General features: G+C 49.2%; 1 protein-coding gene across 2 annotated transcripts in view; it reads left to right on the top strand.

Annotated features, from left to right (window-relative positions):
* GALNT17 (polypeptide N-acetylgalactosaminyltransferase 17) overlaps positions 1–21581 on the top strand; it is a 215862-nt gene that overhangs the window by 140237 nt on the left and 54044 nt on the right. For both annotated transcript variants that reach the window (XM_068210116.1, XM_068210117.1), the window contains one exon: positions 3480–3597. In XM_068210116.1, the coding sequence (XP_068066217.1) occupies positions 3480–3597 (118 nt within the window). The remainder of the gene's footprint in view (positions 1–3479; positions 3598–21581) is intronic.

Raw genomic sequence — 21581 nt, 5'->3', positions numbered from 1 at the left:
AGTGCCTCTAACAGTTTTTGACAGGAGAAGTCAGAGGTTTCCACACCTATTCCCAGTGGAGGAGATGAACTGGGTCGTTCATACTCTGGGTAAAACCAGAGCAATTTTCCCTTCTCTTAAATTCCAGGAGGTAATCTAAGATAATGGAACTATTCGATTTGGCATCTGTAAGGTGGTTATCATTTCAGAAGGAATTGTTTCTGTTAATGGCAGTTAACTTGCTACAAATAAAGCAAGAGAATTGAAATCTTAAGTACCAGAGTGGCAGCAAACCATGAAACATTATCTTGCTCCATGGAAGGAAGGCTGAGCCAGCTGTCAGGGAAGAAATCTATTGGAAAAACTGTCTGATGGATTCCAATTGGAACTAATTTAACGTGGCAGCAGCATCCAGCTCTTCTACATTCTATTAGAAATATTAAAATGTCTATAAATAATAATATTAAAGTGGGCAGAAGCTTTCATCCAAGGAACTCGTGGTTTTTATCAGGATGGTTTGGTGGCTGTTGGTGGAGCTGAACTGTCAAATCCTTGACATTCCTGAGCTGCCCTGGGGACCCCAGGAGCTCCTCTGGCAGATTTGGGCACCATGTGAGGTGTGGATGGAGAGCTGGGGCCTGGGCCCTGCTGTCTGTGAGCCAGGTCTGGGGGAATTCAGGGCTGTTCTCCACCTCTGCAGGCCAAACCTGCTCAGTCCAGCCTTGGATGTGCTCCGTGGCATGGACAGGGCTGGAATGGGCTTTGAGCCAGGATTTGGGGGCTGCTGTTACCACACAGGATACTGCCACCTCATTCCTGCCTCGAGAGCAGCTTCCCTCTGGAGAACAGGCATTCCTGGGGCTGTGGGATTTCCACGGGCTCACAGAGGTGATGATGGGCATCCCATCCCCCTGTTCAGAGCTCAGAGCTCAGGGTGGGCAGGGAAGTCCTGTGATGCCTCAGCTTTAGCTTTTCTATTTTTCACATTCTGTGCTGCTTTAGTGTGTGGGTCTGGGCTTCATATTAGGGGATGGTGAGCTCTTTTCACAGAGTAGGGAGACAAAACAATTCTTGCTCTAGCTGGGGACGAAGGACTCAGATATCAGGCCCAAGAGCACAAACAATGTGGGCTGAAGAGAGAAAAACAAACAGGACTTCATGGGCTGAAGCTGTATTTGGATAATTAACTCCAATATGCAAATGGAGCAGAACTTATAAAAGTGAGAGACCCCGTGAGCAGTCGTGCATTTTGTGACCATTTTGAGTTGTGCTGCCCAAGGTGGATCCATTGAAGCCTTTTAATAAATCCCTACTTTATTCTTTAGCTCTGTCTAGTCTCTATTCTTGGTCAGCCTTCACAAGCTTCCTAGAAGCTAGGAGCCTTCTAGCTCCAGCTTCACCTGGAGCTCCCAAAAAATCAGACTCTGGCAGGACCTCGCTGTAAAATTCACTGGCACCTCCCTGCTGGACTGAGTGGGCCCCTGGGTTTTTCCTTTACAGCATGGATTCAAAGAGCAGCAGTCAAATGGGAGAATGCTTTTTCTATTTCTGTTCCAGCCCAGGGAATATCCCAGGGGCACGCTGTGCACACGCCATGGCAGCAGCAGCTGAGAGTGTCCCCGAGCAGCATGAGCAGAACCATGTGGGATTGTGCAGTGCTGGGCTCTGGGCAAAGTGCAGTTTTATGGAGAGGGTCAGACGGGCTAAGCACTCAAAAAATCCCCTGAAATGTGATCTCAGAGTGTGTGAATCAGAGCTGCATCCTCATCTCAGGGCAGCTGGAGCAGCTGGAGAGCTGGTCCAGGGGTTTGTGAGTAATGAGGGTCATTAGTAAACACAACCATCTATAATGCCCTTAAAATTGCACAGTTATGACAAATTAACTCCTGGCACTGTGTTTTTCCTCCCTCCTTGTGCTATTCCATTGATGCTCCTAGTTTTCTGGGTTGTTTCCCTGGCCAGCCCCTGCCCCTGGCTGCCCCTGCAGTGTGAGCTGAGAGCTCTGAGCTGGAGGGCACGAGGTGCAGGATGGATGTGACCACTTGATCCCTAACCCAGAGCCCTGCTGCTACTGGGGGAACTGGGAAATGACCCCACAGATGCTTCTCCAAACAGTTTTTAAAGGATTTGCTTCTACAGATTTGCAGAGAGCTTGTTGCTGGTGGCCATGGCTCCTGTGTGATTCAAACTGGAAACACTCTTTCCTGGAATACCCTAAAAATACCCATCCTAAAGTCTGCTCCATTCCAGACATGCTGGGAGTAAGAGAAGAGAAAGGCCATTCTTGTATTTCCATTATTGTTTTTCCTTCAATTATGGAAGAGTTGTGCCCTTGCCCACAGACACCCCGAGGTATTTCCAAATAATAATAATAATAAAGCACTAATAATAATAATAAAGCACTAATAATAATAATAATAATAATAATAATAATAATAACAAAGCACAGCCTGAGAGCTCCTCCAGTATTGTCTTGGTTTGAAAAGACAGGTGTGTGCTAAGGAAGGCAGGAGCCTCTCCTGAAATGGAAAATGTAAACCTCCTCCCTCTGAATTATTATAATTTTGAAATTAAGGGACTCTCAGGCAAAGGTACGGGAACAGGAATAACAGTTCTTTACTAGGAAAACTAAAAATACAAATGCAATAGCACAAACAACAAAACCAAAACACTGCCAGAGTGAGAACAGGCCTGGCAGCCTGTGGGTCAGGGTGGTGGCAGCAGTCCCATCCCATGGTGGCTCAGCCCTCCTGCAGTGCCAGCTGTGCTTCTGCTGGAGCAGGGATCCTGCACAAGGCTGGAGTTTTCCTCTGAAGCTCCAGGGCTGCTGGGGATGGGCCTGGGCTTCCTCTGGGAATGCAGTGGGGAAGAAAGCTGCTCCTCTGGGAATGCAGTGGGCAAAGGCTGCTGTGGTGTGCCAAGGTCAGATTGTATCCAGGTAGGAATGCTTGGCTCCTCCCCTGGGCACAGCCTCTCCCCATGGATGATGGAATTTTCTCAGCCATGCAGGGACACTCACTGGCCATGAACAGCAGAGATCTCCTGGAGGGAGGATTGGCTGTGGGAGAGATAAAGAAAACTGCCCATGAACAGCAGAGAGCTGCCCCAGCTCTGACAGATGAGGATAGAATGCACATCCCCATTTCTAACCTAAGACAAAGGGAAAGGCCATTCTTGTATTTCCTTCATTTATGGCAGAGTTGTGCCCTTGCCCAGAGACACCCCGAGGTATTTTCAGTAAAGCACAGCCTGAGAGCTCCTCCACAATTTAACTCCAGGAAAACCTTTCTCCAGTCTGTACAGCCTGAAATGAGCTTGCATTATGGACCATTTATTGCAGTGGTAAAACAATGTCTTCCAAGGCACATTGCCGTGAAATCATTGGGATGGACGGTGGTGGGAGGCAGCTGAGCCCAGCAGCTGAGCAGCAATGAGCCCGTGGGCCAGCAGGGATGGGGCAGTGTCCCTAAATGTCATCCCTGTGGTTCTCTCCCGTGCAGGACCCCGGCCATGATCGGCTGCTCCTTCGTGGTCAACAGGAAGTTCTTCGGGGAGATCGGGCTGCTGGACCCCGGCATGGACGTGTACGGAGGGGAGAACATCGAGCTGGGCATCAAGGTTGGTGCCACTGGGCAGCAAAATGTCACCTCACGGTGTTCTCAGGAGCCCAGAGCTGTCACTGAGTTGAACAGTTACTGGGATCCTCCAGGGGAGCTGGGGGGGCTGGCATTCACAGCATTTTAATTTCACTTTATGGAAGAAAAATGACTTGGTTTTGGGGATGAGTTTAATTTTTTTCCTTGGATTCCAATCTGTGTGACCTGATGCAAAAAGCTGCTGGAATGAAATGGCATTTCCAGCTTGAACCTGGCTGTGTTGTCACACTGTTGCTGGAAGTTACAGGGATCTTTAACAGCAGGAAAAGCACAGTTGGGTGAACAGTGTTTGGGGGTGCTGGGACTCCTGTGAGTGTCTCACGAAGACACAAAGCCTGCAAATATTTTCCAGGCATTTAGCATCTGCAAATAAGATGTGTTCACAAGCACAAAACCTGCTTTGAACAGTAAAACTCTACAAGGCAGGATTTCAGAGCTGCCTCAGTGCCTCCCCCTGACAACATCCCTTGATTACTGTGTACAATATTAGATCTGGCTTAGTGATTCAAGTGTTTACACACACTGAAGTGATTCATAAGTGATGAATTCCATTTTCAGAGTAACCTGGGATGGCAGAGTCTGTGGAGATTCTTCCAGGAATGGTTTGGAGTACACTTGTGCATTAATAAGCTGATAGGGGGAGGCTGGAGACTTCTAACTGGAAAATTGCATTGATTGTGCTGTTGTAAAAATGAAAAATCATTGTTCTGCTCAGAGATTTACCAGAGGATATTTGCTTTGCTGGCAAGGCACGGGAAACTTAGGAAATCTGTTGTTGTTGGCTATGGGGAGCAATAATCTCACTTAAACAAGGGAGTGGAAATTAAAGGCTTTCAATGTGCCACAGAGCTCCTCTCCTTGTGAAGTAATTACTGCTCATCCTGCAGTGGGGCTGGAGAGATCCCTCTCCAAACTCAGCTTGCTTCTCTCGTGCCTCTCCTTGATTGTTTGGATTTGGGATTTTTGGTCTCATTGTGGAGCTGCTCTTATCACAATAATTTCAGCTAATTTGCCTGGTTTGGGGGGATTTCATTGAAGATTGGCTTCTTAATTGGAAAAATCAGATGGATGTCTCATAGAAAGTAGTGAGCATTTGTCCTCTTCTTGTTCATGTGCTGAATTTTTTTAGAAAGGCCAATAAACATCCTTGTGGGAAAGAAAAAAAAAAAAAAAAAAACACCCTTCTCTTCCTCAAGTGACTTTCCCAAGCTTGGGTTTCCAAGCCATACATTTTCAGACTCATGCTGTGTGTTCTGGTCAAGGTTTTTAAATTACTGGTGGTTTTGAGAGCCAAAATACTTAGAAATCTGCCTTGTAAGGCTGCACGGAAAGTAGAATTTTAAAGATTCTTGAGCTCCAAAAATCAGTTTGTTGGTGTTTTGATGTTTTGCCTTATAAGTGGCTGTCTGGAGTCCCAAATGTGACTTGGGGGTTCCTTGGTTGTTTCAGTGATTCCTGGATGAAAATAAATCCAGAAAGTGTTTCTTTTTGATAATGGTACAAATTCCATCATTGTTCTGAGAATCCTGGGGCACTTTTAAATGTTTTATGGATGTGATTGTCCCTCTCTGCTCTGCACTGGTGCAGCCTCACCTCAAATCCTGGCAGCAGTTTTGGCACCAAAATATCTGAAAAATCTAAAGCCAGAACTGCCCAAAGAACAAAAATGAAGTAATAAATCCATTGAGGCTATGAGAAGGACATGGAAAATTTGCAGTGTTTCAGGCAAAAGCACAAGCTAACCTGTCATGGGAAATTAAATTGAGGAATCTGAATAACAAATGGAAATAAAGAATTGAGAAGGTTGGGCTGGACTAACCCAGAAAGGCCAAAGTCATGCACAAGAGTTCTGCTTTATTAATGTGCTTCAGGCTGGGGGAGTCCCATCCCCGAGGGGTTTAACAGTGGGGATGTGGCACTTGGGGACATGGTGCTGGTGGCACTGGTGGCCTTGGCAGATCTGGGGGCACGGTGGAACTCAAAGATCTCAGAGAAGCTTTCCAACCTAAAGAATGTCATGGTTCTGTAAGTGATGTAAAATGAGCTGTACTGTGCCTGTTGTGGGGAAATATCTGGGCCTTATGTTTCTTTCAGCTGCTGAGTTCAGAGAGCAAAATGAGATAAGTCCTGCAGGAGCCTCTTAAAACCACCCTAAACCCAGCTCCGTTAGTCCCAGTCTCAGGGTGGCCCTGGGCTCCTGCGTGTCACTCTGGCATTCCACAGTTCCAACTCCCTCATCCTGGGGAGCTCTGGCTGCTGTGTCCCCTTCTCCTGGCCCAGCTCAGCTCCTGCTCTCTCTGAACAAGCTTTGGGCCAACTCTTTAACGCTTTCCTGTGCTGGAGGAGTTTGTGCTCTGATTTCATCCACCTGGTGCCCAATTCTCATGGTTTGAAAGTGCTGCTGGTGCTGTGATTCCCTGGCAGCTCCAAGTGGGAATTTTGGCACAGAGACTTCATTTCCCATCCCTGCTCCTCCTGCTGGAAAGTTTTCATTTCTTCTAGAGCTGTTTGTGGCCCTGGGTTTCAGTGACTGTGACTAAGTGGGGAGGCTGCCTGTGCTCTTGTGCTCTGCAGGGAGACTTAATGGCTTTTCATGGTTAGTCACAGACATTCCCTGAAGATGCTCCATAAAATTGTGTGGATCTGTTGGAATAAAGATGCCAATGTCTGTGCCATGGCTGCTGCCATGGTTTCAAAGTCTGGGATGGGCTGCAAGGTTGTTTTCAGAGTATTTTGTGCTTGTGTCATGCATTGCTAATTAAAGTTATTTGAGTTGTCTTTTCGAGATTAATTTAATCAATAGGGATATTATTACTACTTTGATGGTATCATTTGTACAAATTGTCACTTGAAGAAAGCAATTAACTGAGAATGCTTATTAGCTGATCTGTCCCACACCTTATTTGTGCTGTAGGAATCGATTATTGGATTCATTAAGTCAAGCACAATTCAGGGATCCCTTTGAGGTTTAACCACTGACTTGAGCTGCTTTTCCTTTTCCTGTTAAATTGGCTGAGGGTCGGCTTGGAGCCTTCAAAGTATTTCCAGAAGAAAAGCATGGCATCTCCTCTTCATATCCCAGACTTTTTTCCCCCAGATTTGTCCTCTAAATCCAACAAAGCAGATCACTGGTGCTGCCAAGCCAGAGGATTTATGTGCACGGAGCATATGGGGTGGCATTCCCATGGTATGGGAATCATGGAATCATGGAATGGTTGGGCTGGGAGGGATGTTAAAAACCATCTGATCCCGCCCCTGCCACGGCAGGGACACCCTCCACTGTCCCAGGCTGCTCCAAGCCCTGTCCAACCTGGCCTTGGGCACTGCCAGGGATCCAGGGGCAGCCACAGCTGCTCTGGGCACCCTGTGCCAGGGCCTGCCCACCCTCCCAGGGAACAATTCCTTCCCAATAACCCATCCATCCCTGCCCTCTGGCAGTGGGAGCCATTCCCTGTGTCCTGTCCCTCCATCCCTTGTCTGCAGCCCCTCTCCAGCTCTCCTGTGGCTCCTTCAGGTCCTGTAAAGCCACAGTGAGGTCACCCCAAAGCCTCTCTTCCCCAGGCTGAACAATCCCAGTTTTCCCAGCCTTTCCTGAGTGCTCCATGTGGAGCTTTGAAAATAAAAGGATACAACAAGGCCATGTTGTTGCTAGAGGGGATTTTAGCAATCAGAGCCTCCTCCTGAGGCTGTTCAGGACAAATTGACCCCCCTGCCCTGGCAGGAACATCGATCCTCCCGGGGGTACCCAGCCTGTGTCCCCTCTATTTCAAAACCCCCCCCAGAGATTCAGTGACATTTCAATGGGACACAGCTCCAGCCATGAAGGAACCTGTTTTGTTGCTATGAGTGTGATTATTCACATGCTGATACATTGAGAGGATCAGGCAAAGAATAAAAGGAAAACTGTCAAAAAGATGTGTTTAAATGCCACACAGGAGCCTGACTCTCCACATCCAGAGAATCAAATCCTTCTCTTCCTGCATGCATTTCCCATAAAATTGTGTTGTGTCTTTCTGTTAAGAAACAAACAGTGAGGGTGTTGAAAGCAAGCAGCTCTTTCAGCATCTCTGGGGCCTGAGGTGAGGGCTGGGCAGCCTGGATCCCACAGGAGCAGAGGGCTCCCCGTGGGTGGGAGCACTGGGGGGATGGCAGAGCTGACAGCTGGGAGAAGGATGCTTTGATTTTTTTTTGGTTTTATAAAAAAAAAATACACTGCAAGCACAGACTGGCCTTGCCAGCCTCACTGGGAACAGACTCCATGTGGCTTTACATGGAATTGTTGGGGAGCGTGGTGAGTGGGAGTATAATTGGGGGCACACAGATTCCATTGTTGGATGGAGGTTCAGCTGGGTTTGTGCTTTCGTGGAACTTACATCTAAAAAACAGTTAATGCTTGTCATTAAAATGGAAAAAGCATCCCTGGTTAGGGTGGAATTTGTTTTTATAATGTCCCATTTTGCCTCTGCCATGTGTCCATGGAAATGAGGTTTGCAGGAATTTTGATCATCCTCCAATGTCTCTGTCTCCCTCTCAGTGTTCCTGATTAATGAATTACAGCCTGGGAGCAGGCAGAGGGAGCTGCCAGCAGCCTGCACCCCAAATCCCTCCTTAAGCACCCTGTGCATCAGTGCCTGCTGTGAATCCCAGCATTCCCAGTTGTCTGGGTTTGCAAAGACAGTTGTGTGCTAAGGAAGGCAGGAGCCTCTCCTGAATTGGAAAATGTAAACACCGTCCTTCTGAATTGTTATAATTTTGAAATTAAGGGACTCTCAGGCAAAGGTATGGGAATAGGAATAACAGTTCTTTATTAGGAAAATTAAAAATACAAATGCAATAGCACAAACAACAAAACCAAACCACTGCCAGAGTGAGAACAAGCCCTGGCAGCCTGTGTGTCAGGGGGGTGGCAGCAGTCCCATCCCATGGTGGCTCAGCCCTCCTGCAGTGCCAGCTGTGCTTCTGCTGGAGCAGGGATCCTGCACAAGGCTGGAGTTTTCCTCTGAAGCTCCAGGGCTGGTGGGGATGGGCCTGGGCTTCCTCTGGGAATGCAGTGGGGAAGAAAGCTGCTCCTCTGGGAATGCAGTGGGCAAAGGCTGCTGTGGTGTGCCAGGGTCAGATTGGATCCAGGTAGGAATGCTTGGCTCCTCCCCTGGGCACAGCCTCTCCCCATGAATGATGGAATTTTCTCAGCCATGCAGGGACACTCAGTGGCCATGGACAGCAGAGATCTCCTGGAGGGAGGATTGGCTGTGGGAGAGATAAAGAAAACTGCCCATGAACAGCAGAGAGCTGCCCCAGCTCTGACAGATGGAAATAGAACACACACATATCTTACAGCCCAGGACACCAGGGACTCCACCTCTCCTGCATGCCCAGGGATTCCAGATGTGGTGTGTGTGGTATCCAGGAGTCAGGGATGATGCATTGTTTGGAAACCAGGAGGCTAAAAAGCCTGTGATTTATTCCTGATAAATGTGTTAGGCTTTCAGGATTCACAGGAGTCAGGGATGAATCCAGGTCCTTGTGGGCTTTGTCCTCACATTGCTTTGAGGAGACTGAATGAGCCATGGAATGCCTCTGCTTCAGGGAGTGGCTTTTCTGGGAGGTTTGGGAACAAATCAGCGCCAATGTCTGAGGAATGGCCTCAGGGGAGCACCAACAGGGTTTGCTGCAGGTGCCTCCCAGGGTCTGTCTGTGTTGGCTACAGGAGGTGTGGGCACACCTGGCAGCAGGGAGGGAGGAAATGTGGGCGAGCTGCAGACTTTGGGGTAGAATTCCCAAGGATGTGCTTCTCTGGGGATTGGGTACTGTTAAACAGTCACTCTTTGAGGAGCTCTGAGGAGCTGAGATCTTCCCAAAATCCCTCAGATGGAGATGAAGCAGAGCCAGTGGAGGGGATACTCAAGTGGGGCTCTTGGCAGGGGAGAATCACAGAATCATGGAATGGTTTGGATTGAAAGGGACCTTAAGGATCATCTGATCCCACCCCTGCCATGGCAGGGACACCTTCCACTGTCCCAGGCTGCTCCAAGCCCCGTCCAGCCTGGCCCTGGGCACTGCCAGGGATCCAAGGGCAGCCACAGCTGCTCTGGGCACCCTGTGCCAGGTCCTGCCCACCCTCCCAGGGAACAATTCCTTCCCAATATCCCATCCATCCCTGCCCTCTGGCAGTGGGAGCCATTCCCTGTATCCTATCTCTCTAGCCCTTTTCCCTCTCCAGCTCTCCTGGAGCCCCTTCAGGCCCTGGAAGGGCTCTGAGCTCTCCCTGGAGCCTTCTCCTCTCCAGGTGAGCACCCCCAGCTCTCCCCACCTGGCTCCAGAGGAACTCCAGCCCTGGAGCAGCTCTGTGGCTTCCTCAGGACTTGCTCCATGTCCTTCCTGTGCTGGGACCCCAGAGCTGCACTCCCTCCAGCAGGGAATGAAACTCTGTGCTCACCTACCTGGGAAAGAAATGTGAGTTAGAGCAAGATATGGAAAAACCAACAGGGAAACCACTAAAGCCTGGAGTGTTTGATAAGTATTTGATCTGTCAGACACCAAAAACCAGTAAGAATTGGGGCTTAAAGATATTAGCAAATAAAAATCAAGTTAATTTGCAAGGAAATACGACTAGGGTAGGACTGACCTTGGAAAAGCTCTTAGAAATACTGATACACCAGGAATACACAACCTCCATCTGTTTATTTGTACCTGCACCCCTGGTAGAGGAGATTTTGCTCTTCAGAGTGATTGTGGCGTGGTTGGAAGAAATATTTCCACCCCTGAACAATAACCAATCACTGCCTGCATTTATTTGAAGAGCAGGAATCAGCACAAGTGTGAGCTCAGCTCCGAGTTTGGCATTTGAGCTGTCAGCTCAGGACTCACGGGGGGTGCTCGAGGGTGCTTTAGCTGAAGCTCTGCTCTCGTGTTCTAAGCTGATAAAATGCCTTCCATCCCAACCTTCTGCATGGAGCTGGAGCCGTGTTTGGATTGCTTCTGAGCAGGAGGTGCTGGGGTTGTGGCTGTCCCTCCTGGGGAAGGGGTGGCAGGAGGCTCTGGCTCGCTTCCCTCTGGGAGCCAAGGATTTGTCATTCTTGTTATCTGCTGGCAGATGGGACAGCTAGAGCAGGGAGAAAGGACTGATATTTTCACCCCAGCTGATTCTCCTGTTGTCCTTGACAAGTTGATTTTTATGCTGGGAAGACTCTGATAATCTTTGCTGGGAAATGTGATGGCTCTGCCCGTGTGAGAGTCACTGGTGGGTGAAGAAATCCATTTCAGGACTCAGCCATGCCTTGTTGTCACTTGAAACTCTGGCAGGTGTCAGCTTTTTACTGACTGTCATGGGACTGGTGCCTCTGGCAGGCAGTGGTTGGGATTTGTCAGGGGTTGGTTTAACACTGGGCCGGGTCAGAGCCTGTCCAGGGGCCTGGATGGTGAAATCCAGATGTGGAGAGCAGGAACAGCATCCCTGGGGCTGTTGGGCTGTGGAGGCAGGACAAGGGGCTGGGCAGGGTCATGGATCTGACAAAGTTTGCTTTCTTTGTGCCCTTCCCCAGTGGGTCTCAGAAACCCTGAGGGAGCTCCTGCCGTGCTCAGCTCAGATGCTCTGACTCTGCTCCTCCTCCTCAGCAGGACACACCCATGCTGCTCTTTCCGCTGCATTTTGGAGAGGTTTGAACTTCCCCTGCTGTAGGATTTGGCTCTCACTGACTCTGTGCACTGAGGCTGCTCCAGGGACTCCTTGGACAGGTGCTCCCAGCCCAGCTGGGGACACCAGAGACACCTCCAGTGTCCCCAGGAGAGCTGGTTTTTAGTTTTCCATCCTGCACGGCTTTTCTTGGGCATGACTTCCATCACTTGAACTTCTCCTGGGCTTCCAGCTCTCCATCCTCTGTGGGGAAAGAGATAGCAAAGGAGGCACCTGAGTCTGCATTTTCCCCCTTTCACTGAGTGCCACGTGTTCTGGGACATCTCCAGGGATGGGGACTCCAAATCCCCCTGGGCAGCTCCAGTGCCTGACAGCCCTTTCCAGGGAGAAATTCCTCCTGGTGTCCAAGCTGGGCCTCCGCTGGTGCAGCTTGTGGCTGTGTCCCTTGTTGCCTGGGCTGCTCAGGAACCCCTTCATCTGCATCCCCAGGGACCCCTCAGAGCTGCCCCATCCAGGATTTGTCCCCAGCCACTCCTTGCTGCTGTGGGTAGGATTCAGGGACTTCCCTGCAGCAGGAGCTGCCATGGGGGGTGTCAGCAGGGAAATAAATCATTTGAATTCCATCTTGCCAGCATCCTGCAAGGCACACTGCTCCCCTTCTTTATTGGCCCCCTGGGCCAGCCCTTCCTGTCCTGCCTGGGCCATGGCCACATTTCCAGCCCTGAGGTTTCATTACTGTGGGGATGAGGCATGAGCTGGAGCAGCTCTGGCTCCCCCAGTGCCTGGAGGCTGCAGTTTGGTCAGGAATTGCTGAGCTGCTGCAAAGTTAAGCCCTCTGGAAGTTGTTTTATAGCAGCTCTCCTTGGAGGATAACTGTCCTCCAAAGTACTCCTGGGTGCCTGGAACAAGCACTGAAATCTGCCCTCCCTCTTCCCTGGGCAAGGTGAGCATCAGCACATTTGCTCTGTGCGTGTGCTGCAGTGTCTGGGATATAAATTACCCCATAAACCAGAAAAACCAAGCTTGTCTCTCCCTAGAATCCAACTCCCAGCAAAATTGAACTTTGTCTTCTGACAAAAAAACGCTTCTGGGAAATGCCAAGGAAAATGTGACACCAAGAAATGAGGCTCATCATGAACTGAGGTGAGGAATGAAGAGATTTTTCATCCCATTATTTTCCTAAAGCCTTTGGAAAGTTCCCTGCCTGTCATGACTGCAAAGCAAGGGGATTTTTTTTCTTTTTATCTGTCCTTTCTTAGGAGCAGACTCACTTCTGATGCACCTGCTGGGGCTGTGGGAAACAGGTCCCTTCCCACCCCAGCCAGAGCCACAGAGTTGATTTTATCCCTCTTCTGGTGTCTGGTGACTCAGGCAGGGCAGGAGCAGCCCTGTCTCACTGAGTGTTGGCTTTTTGCAGGGATAAGACTCTCCCTTTATTGACTACAGATTTCCCCTAAGCTCGAGGATTATTCCTGGCAAGGTGTAATCAATGCTGTTGCACTTCTGTGATTTTCAACCCAAAACCTCAGAGTTAAAAATTCCAGAGTTAAAAAGCAGCTTTTTGTGTCTTTGGGGTCTCTGTGAGGCTTTGCTGTTGTCCTCTCTCAAGGACTTTGAGGTCAAACCTGTTCATTTTTACAAACAACCCCCCGTTTTGAGGCTCTTAGAGCTGGCTAAGCTGAATTTCCTTCTCATCTGAACGACTCCCGGACAAGGAATGCAGCTGGAGGCAGCTGACAGCCTGATGGGATGGCAGGGAGCAGACTGACAGCATTTCCCTGCCCACATCCATCCCAGCCCTGCAGAGTCAACAGGAATCTGCAGTGACAATGACAGAGTTTGTGACCCAACCTTGTCCCAGCCCTGGAGGAGGCAGCTGCACCCCAGCTCCAGGGAGACCTTCCTGCTTCCTCCTCCATCCCATGTGGCTGCAGCACCCAGCATCCCCCCCTGGATGCCCCTTGGACACCCAAGTCCCTTGGATACCCCAATCCTTGCTTTTGGGATCACTGGAGAGCCCTGTGTTTGGTGTCAGGGCCAGGCTGGATGGGTGGTGCCATTCCCAGCCCCCCTACATCCCAGTGTTTGTGGCAGTCCCTGCTCCTGCCCCTGTGGTGTGGCTGGGTGTGCTCCCCTGTCATTGTCACTGCAAGTAATGAAGGGATGGGACTATTTTGGGGCTAAGAATGATTTATTGCTCAGATAAACACCAGTCTCAGAGGCTGTGAGATTTTAGAGGAGCAAGCAGCCAGCCATAGCTCAAGAGGAGTCACAAGTTCTTTGCTACAAGGCAATATGGAACTTTCTAACCCAATAGGGTTTATTTTGCTTTTCTGACCTATCACCTTTACTTACTTCTGCTGCACTGTGGATACTTTTGTCCAATGGGTTTCTGTCTCACATGCACACAGATGCTTCTGTTATAACCTCTAAACTCTCAGCTACTCTGTGCAACCACACCCCTACATTATAATGTATTTATTTACATTAGAAACCCTTCACCCTCTCATCAATGCAGTTTCTCACTTATTTAAGGTGAAGCCTTGTGAAGGCTGCTCTAGAACAGAGACTAGATGGAGCTAAAGAATAAAGTAGGGGATTTTTAAAAGGCCTCAATGGATCCACCTTGGGCAGCACTACCTAAAATGGTCACAAAATGAACAACAGGTCACAGGATCTCTCACCTTTATAAGTTCTGCTCCATTTGCATTTTGGAGTTCATTGTCCAATTCCAGCTCCAGCCCATGAAGTCCCATCCTGTTTGTTTTTCTCTCTCCAGCCCATGTTGTTTCTGCTCTTGGGCCTGAGATTTGGATCATTTGTCCTTGGTCCCCAGCTAGAGCAGGAATTGTTTTGTCTCCCTACTCTGTGCAGAGAGCTCACCACCCCCTAATATGAAGCCCAGACCCACACACTAAAGCAGCACAGAATGTGAAAAATAGAAAAGTTAAACCTGAGGCATCACTGGCATATTCTTACTTACAGCTATAGAAACACAAATTTATAGTTTTTCTGCTTAATGTCCGTGTATTGTATTTTTACATCAATCCAAGCTTCTCCCAAGGCTGCAGATCAAACCCTTCAGTGTCTGGGGAAGTTTCTGTTTTTCCCACCCTCCCCACTGTCTGTCTCCAGCCCCACGTGTACAGTGCAGGGCAGGGATGTCAGCTCTGGCTGCAGGATCCTGCCTGGCCCCAGGGTTTTGGGAAGGGCTCTGGCAGATCCCTGTGGGCTCCTGCCGTGTCCAGCCCGTGGCTCCCTCTGATCCAGACAAACCCTGGTGCTTGCTGTGCTTGCTGTGCCCTGTTCAGGTGGATTTGCTGGGCCTGAAGGTCAGTTGGGGTAGGAATTGCAGCCCCTCCTGGGTGTAGGAAAGGTGTTGGCATCCTTGGGCTCTGCCATGATCCCAGCAGCTCTTTGGTCCTCTCAGAGTCACTGGCTCCCTTCTGCCACAGCTTTCCCAGTACTGGCAGACCTGTGGGACTGCTTCAGTGCAACAGGGAGGAGAAAATTCCCAGCCAAATTCATTTCTCTCCTCCAGCCATCCTGGAAAATCTCCCCTTTCCTTCCAGGAGCAGGAGGAGCCTGGCACTGGACGTGTGTCCCTCGATGTGACACCACTGAGCCTTGCCCTGAGCATCCCTGAGATAACAGTGGGAACAGCTGGGCAGGATTTCCATTGCCCTGTGCTTTTATCCCTGTCTGGAGTGTCCTTGTGATCCCCAGGAGCTCTGTGGGGCTCCTTCTGAGCAGCATTCCCAGTCAGAGCCCCTGGGGAGGGAATTCCCTCCCAGCAGTGAACTGTCTGCCTTCTCTGAGGTGATTTATTATTCACAGCCAGGCTCTTGGCTCAGAGATGATCTGATGGCTCTGATGCACCTCTGCCTAAGGCCTGAGAGGTGTTCAGCCTCTTTTGTCCCTCTCCTGATGCCAGGGTTTCCTCAGGAAGTCCCTCAGCAGGGAAGATGCTGCTGCTCGACCTCCTCAGCAGCCTCCTGCTGCTGGAGCTCACCTGCAGCCCTGTCCCGCCTCAGATTCCAAAAGGGTGACTCAGCCTTCCTTGGCTTTGGCTAAAAGCTCTGCCACTGAGCAGGACGGGAACAGAAATGACTCCAAGTCAAAGGCAAGAAAATGAACTGATTTATTTCAAATGCACCGCTCTATTTATAGAGCGCCGCCGTTGAGCAGGACGGGAACAGAAATGACTCCAAGTCAAAGGCAAGAAAATGAACTGATTTATTTCAAATGCACCGCTCTATTTATAGGGAACATCGTGCAGACTAGTTTCATTGGTCTCAGAGTAAAGACACTCACACCATTGGTGTGCAGTGAATGACGCACGGTGGCAGAACATATCTATCAACAATGTGAACAACAAAAGAGATCAGAGAATTATTTACATTCTTTCCCAACTGTCTCCCAGACTCTCGCCTGGTTAGAAAACCTTCTCTTTTTCTCTCTGACTGAACTGAGAATATCCACACACTGAGGCACTGGATGCCATAGAACTGAGGGATCTCTTGGGGGTTTTGTGCTCAAGGATTGGAGCAGCATTTCCTGCCTCTGTTGGAAGCTGCTGGTGCAGGAAGCAGATCAGAAAATGAAATGAAATTCCAGCTCTGACTGCCCAGGCTGGGATCCAGCAGAGCACTTAACTTCCAGCCACCTGGGCAGCCCTTTTAATTTTGGTGGTACTGTTCCACCTGCTTAAGTGCAGTTCTGGATCGAGGCCTCTGGAGCTGAACTTGAGCCATAAGGGTTAATATTTCCAGAATTAAATTTTCCCCTGGAAGAAGGTGTTGCTCCTCATCCCTGCCCCTCCAAACAGTGCTTCCGTTTGATGAGCTAATTAACTCATCTGGCTCTAAAATACAAGCACATTCTTCTTGGTTTTTGTCATGTGTCACCACCATCTCAAGAGTTATTATGTCTTATTTACACAGAAAATACAGAAGGAGGGAAGTGAACCTGTTCAGTGCCTGAATTTATACCCAAAGCCTCAGCACCAAACCCATTGTTTCATATTCATCTACAGACACAAAATATGTGTTAATTAACCAAAGTGCTGCTAGTGGGCATATGCAAATGAAGTGGCATCAATCATGCCAGGATAACTTTTTTTTTTGAGTTTTTCCTTTAAGAAATACAGGTTTGTGCTGACTGCATTCCTTTAATATCAGATCTGTGCCTTGAAGCTCAGCCTGCAAAGAGCCTCAGAATCTCCCAGCACTACAGAACCCACTGGAAATGATGCAGCTGATAATGAAGAATTCCTGCGTAATCCCAGGGAGGCAAGAACTGTCTGGATCTGCCTCAGGCACAGAGAACCCCAGTTTATTTTTCTAGGAGGTGTTTCATTCTGTCAAAGCAGCAGAGTTAAACTGAGAGAGACAATTAGGCATAAATTCTCATTTGGACTAAATACATTGAATTTAAGATGGAAAATGGGAGTTGTGAGTCTGCAGCTCTGCTTTTCCAAGGCACAGGGTGACTCCCAGGATCTGCCCTGGAGGTGGGACAGGTGCTCAGAAGGAGATCCTTGGGGAGTGTCCCTTCCCTGCCCCCTGGGTGCCTCTGCCAGGGGCACTGGGGGTGCTCCTGGCAATTCCTCAGCTTGGAAATTCCTCAGGTCTGTGCCCAGCACTTTGCACAGCCCTGCCCTGCACATCTCCCAGGCCAGGGAGGGGGCTCCTGTCTGCAGGAGGAGCTTTGGCAATGAGCAGCTCAGGGCTGACCTCATCCAGCATCTCCTTTATCTGATTGTACCTTTGGCATCGCTCAAGCCTTGATTGTGCAGAGCAGTGCCTGTAGAATTGCTTAGCAGGATGCTTCTTGTTTCCTTCCCAAGGGAAATATTGGCTATTAACTGATGAGCCAGGACTGGGGGAAGGTGCTGGAGCCTTCAATGTTTAAGAAAAGCTGGCAAAGACTGTGAATGATGAAGAAACTTCTTGCTCTCTGGTCTTTTCTATCCTCAGATGTTGATCCCTCACCAAAGGGAGACAATTGTTGATTTTCACCTTTCAGGTGGCACAGGAGGGTTCCCAGTGTGAACCCCAGCTGCTCTGGGTCCCTCCTGTGCCTGCCCATTTTGTTCCTGAAGCTCTGGACAGAGGGAATTGATGCAAATCCCAGGACTGAACCGTCCCTCTGTGAAATCTGTGCTGTCAGGACACATTTTCCTCTTTCCAGTTCCCTCCAGTCAGTGTGAGCTCCAGCAGAGTGAACCCAAACCCACACCTGGGGCTCAGCTGTCACCCCCCATCAAGTTGGATTTGGTTAACTCTGCAGCTGTAGAGCTGCAAACAAACACAAAGTTTGCATCTGGAAGTTCAGTGCTCCTCCTCTCCTTCCTAGGATTTTGTGTTTCAATCCATCTAAATGTACAGAATTACATCTGGTTTCTGTTTAGCATTTTGGCTTTGGCCAGTTTGAAGCTCCGTGGGTCAGCAACAAGCTCATGTTCCTTGTTGGATTATTCCAGGATCAGGAACCTGGCCTTTGGCTGTGAGCATTGAAACCCAGCATTCCTGTGGCTTTGGTTTGTGCTCAGCCAGTTCCAGATCCTGGAACCTCTCACCAGCCTGGTGAACTCAGATTTTGGCAGGAATGGTTTTCTCCTTATCTGTGCCTGTTCCAGAGGGTGCTCAGAGGTGGGGAATCACAGGAGATGTTCCTGCTTTAATGGCCAGCACAGATGTCTTCATTCCACACTTGAGAAAAGCAGAGCTAGAAAAAATGCAGTTTCCTGATGTTCCCAGCAGCTCCTGCCTCAAGCTGCCCTGCCAACCCCCTGCGCCAGCCTGGCTCCTTCAGCCACAGCCAAATCCCATCAGAGCAGGGGATCACTTTTCCATGGCTTTGCCAAAGGCTCTCCCAGCTCCTCCCTGAACCCCTCTGCTGCACTGGGCTGCACCTCCTGGCCAAGGCTTTGTGTCCTGGGCTGCCTGGGGCTGCATCTCCACCTGCTTCTGAGGCCATGGGGCAAAAGCTTCCAAATTCAGCTAACAAAAGGTTCAGAAAGCAGACCAGGTCCCCGTGGCTCGGGGTGTGTGCGTGGCAGGAGCAGCACAGACCCTTTCCAGCAGGGCACCTCACTGGTAATTTTTGCTGACAGCCCAAAATCAGCCAAGTGAACCATTTTAAAAGCCTTTCAGAACTGTTCACTTCCATCATTTGCTGCTTTTGTCAGGCACACAGAAGTGTGTCTTGCCGTGTCTTTTGTCTCATTTTTACAAGAGTTCTGTTGTCTATTTAGATTAAATTACAGGAGCAAACAGTTGTTCAGGGATTAGCACTGGGATGATCCGAGGAGAGCATTCAGGAGCAGGAGCAGGGTGGTTACCTCAGGTGGAACAGCCAACGAATAGATTTTTTTTCCTGCTGTACAAGCTCAGATGCAGCAGTTGAAGCTGCATCCAGGGTGGATGGGTGCCCAGTGGAAGGACAGCCCACGGAGGGGGTGTCTGGTGTCCCCAGGTGAGGCGAGGGGCTGTGACAGGTTTGGATTCAGTTATTTTGGAGTGTCTGGAGCAGGTTCTGCCACTCTGCTGGGTGCTTGGTTTGAGGAGCTGGTGCCAGCGGCTGTGTCCCAGCTGGGGAGGGGAGGATCCTGCTGGGAAGCACCTGGGCAAGAGCCAACTCCTTTGGGAGGGAAAAGCTTCTGACAAAAGGGGTAGGAGGTGTGGGATTTGTGTTATCCCTGCCTCCAAAACCCTCTGGTGGAAATCTGCACCCCAGGCCAAGGAGCTTTGCCCTATGTCCTGCTTCGAAGTGTTTCTTCCTTCTAAAAAGTCTGCTACATTTAAATTTAGAAAACATTTACAGCAGCTGTATTTTCATTTTCTGGGAGGGACATGTAGACATTGAATCCTCCTCCCCCGTTCCCACACCTTTATGTCCAATAAAATTGAGAAGTATCTTCCCAAAAATGAGCAGCCAGGGGAGTGTGAACCTGGGCTGCCTGGTTTCATTTGCTCCCGGAGTAGCACTCGCTGTGTTTAATGGATTTGCTTGGCTTTCTGGGACACATTTAAAGGAGAAAATGTGTTTATTGGCATCAAATTTAGAAGACCTGTAACATTTAAGAGGGAGATATGTTTGAAAATGTGATATGAAATGGGGAATTGTCAGTTTTGCTGTCTTTGCAGAAGTTCTGGCAGTTTTACTGACCAGGTTTCTGTGGTGCAGATAGAATCGGAGCCCTAAAAAACTGAATGCATAATAAAATACCTATGGCATGCCATCATTTCTGGTTATGTTACTGTAAGTGGGGTGTATATCTAAAGGCAATCATCACTGTAGAGGAGGGAGGAAAACACAGAGAGAGCTTTAAATTTCATTAGACATTGAAACATCTGAAGGAGGAACTCTAATGGTTATATATAATAAACCTCTTTTTTATCTTCCCATAAAATTGTATCTCTTTTCCTTTTTCCCCTCAAGTTCAGCTTCCTTGCAGTGTGCAGGGTTCTGAAATAAATCGATGATTAACTAAACAACAGGAATTCATAAACCTCCTTATTTTATTGCAACATTTAAGGTAGTGCACAGTGCATGCTCCCCAAGCTGATCTACGCCCCCAGGTCCATTATCTGAACTGTAGATAAATGAGGAGTTATATCTGCTGGAGGTTATGCTCAGGTAGTTCCCACCCTGCTGGTGTAAATCTAGGGGTTTATGGAAGGAGAAGAGCAATATTCTTTATAGGTACAAGGAAATGTGACCCAGGGCTGGAGATCTCAGGGGATGATGTTGCTCCTGCTGAGCTTTTCTCAGCACATCTTCAGGAAGAGCAAATCAGATTTCTTTTCCTGGGTTCCCATATTTTCATTCCAGTTAAGAGCAAGTCCTGGGCCATTGGGGCTGGCTGCTTTCATTACTGGAAAGGATCACAGGAAGGGAGAAAGTAAAGGTGTGTTCTAAAGAAGCAGCTGAGCTTTGTCAGGGAAAGCAGTTAGCTCCTGCAAGTCATGTAAACAGAGCAGACTGAAGAGTGTCTGATCCTGGCAGCTGAAAGGCAAGAACAGCCACTGCACAAATGCTCCTGGTAATCACCTGGAAGGGCTCTCCGAGCTGAGCAGGTTTCTCTGTTGGGATTGCTCCAGACGTGGTTGGTCCCTCAGAGGTAGAAGTTTTCTGATGGTTGAGCCACGTTTGATGCTGGGTCCTGCAACCCCAGATTTCCCTGCCCATGTCCCTCCTGTGCCTTATGAAACTCTGTCCTCCTGTAAACAGCACCTCTGAGCCACTGACAGCAGAACCATGGGGATTTATCAGGGAGGGAGCTAAGAATAAATTGCTCTGGCTGCCCACACCCTGCCTGCTCCGGGACTGCAGCTCACAAGTTATTCTGAGTTGGAAATTGGTTCAGAGGAGGGGAGGGAGGGCACCAAAGGGATCCTTCATCAAGGGGGGAGTGCTCAGCAGAGAGTCTGGAGCCTGGAGGGAGGAGCAGGATGTGGGAAGGCTCTAAATCAGAAGTGACAGGGCAAGCAAAGAGGCTTTTCCCTGGGCCCTGCACTGGAAACACAGAGGTCTTTGGAAACGCCGAAGATGCTGCTTTACTCTGTGTGTGGATACTTGGCTGCTGCTAAAAGTTCATTTGTTCAGCGAGTTTCTAGGTTAATTACAGGATGAAAAGCCCACTGAAGGCTATCAGATTTACAGAAGGTTGAATGTCACCCTCATCTCTGCCCAAGGCTGGAGTGAGCTCTGGGATGGCAGAACTGTATGTCCCTCCTCTTCACCAGACACCAGCTGTTGGCTACATCCAGCTCCACTTCCCTCTCAGAAACCTTGGATCTGGCCGAAGGCAAAGAGAGAACTCCTGGATTTTGCCTCTTCTCTGTCTCTTCCACCCCCATTTCCCCTCATTTTGCTGAGCACACAGCAGTGTTGGTTGTGCTGGTTGTGGCCATGCCATGCTCTGGGCTTCTTATTGAAGGCTCTCCCCCAAATCTCATGGAAAATCCTGGACAAATCCTGTGCTTTATAAGGAGAAGAAAGTTGGTCACAGAGTGGTTCATCCTGTTGATGTCTCTGTCCTGCTCTCAGAGTTTGGATAAAGGCCTGGGAGTGATCCAGCTCTGGGGATGGCTGAGGAGGGATGGATCTCAGGATGGAAGGATGGATCTCAGGATGGAAGGATGGATCTCAGGATCTCAGGATGGATCTCAGGATGGAGGGATGGATCTCAGGATGGAGGGATGGATCTCAGGATCTCAGGATGGATCTCAGGATCTCAGGATGGATCTCAGGATGGAGGGATGGATCTCAGGATGGAGGGATGGATCTCATGATGGAAGGATGGA

Source organism: Anomalospiza imberbis, chromosome 20 (assembly GCF_031753505.1).
Source record: "Anomalospiza imberbis isolate Cuckoo-Finch-1a 21T00152 chromosome 20, ASM3175350v1, whole genome shotgun sequence".
Lineage (NCBI taxonomy): Eukaryota > Metazoa > Chordata > Aves > Passeriformes > Viduidae > Anomalospiza > Anomalospiza imberbis.
This window is presented reverse-complemented; position numbering and strand designations above follow the sequence as displayed.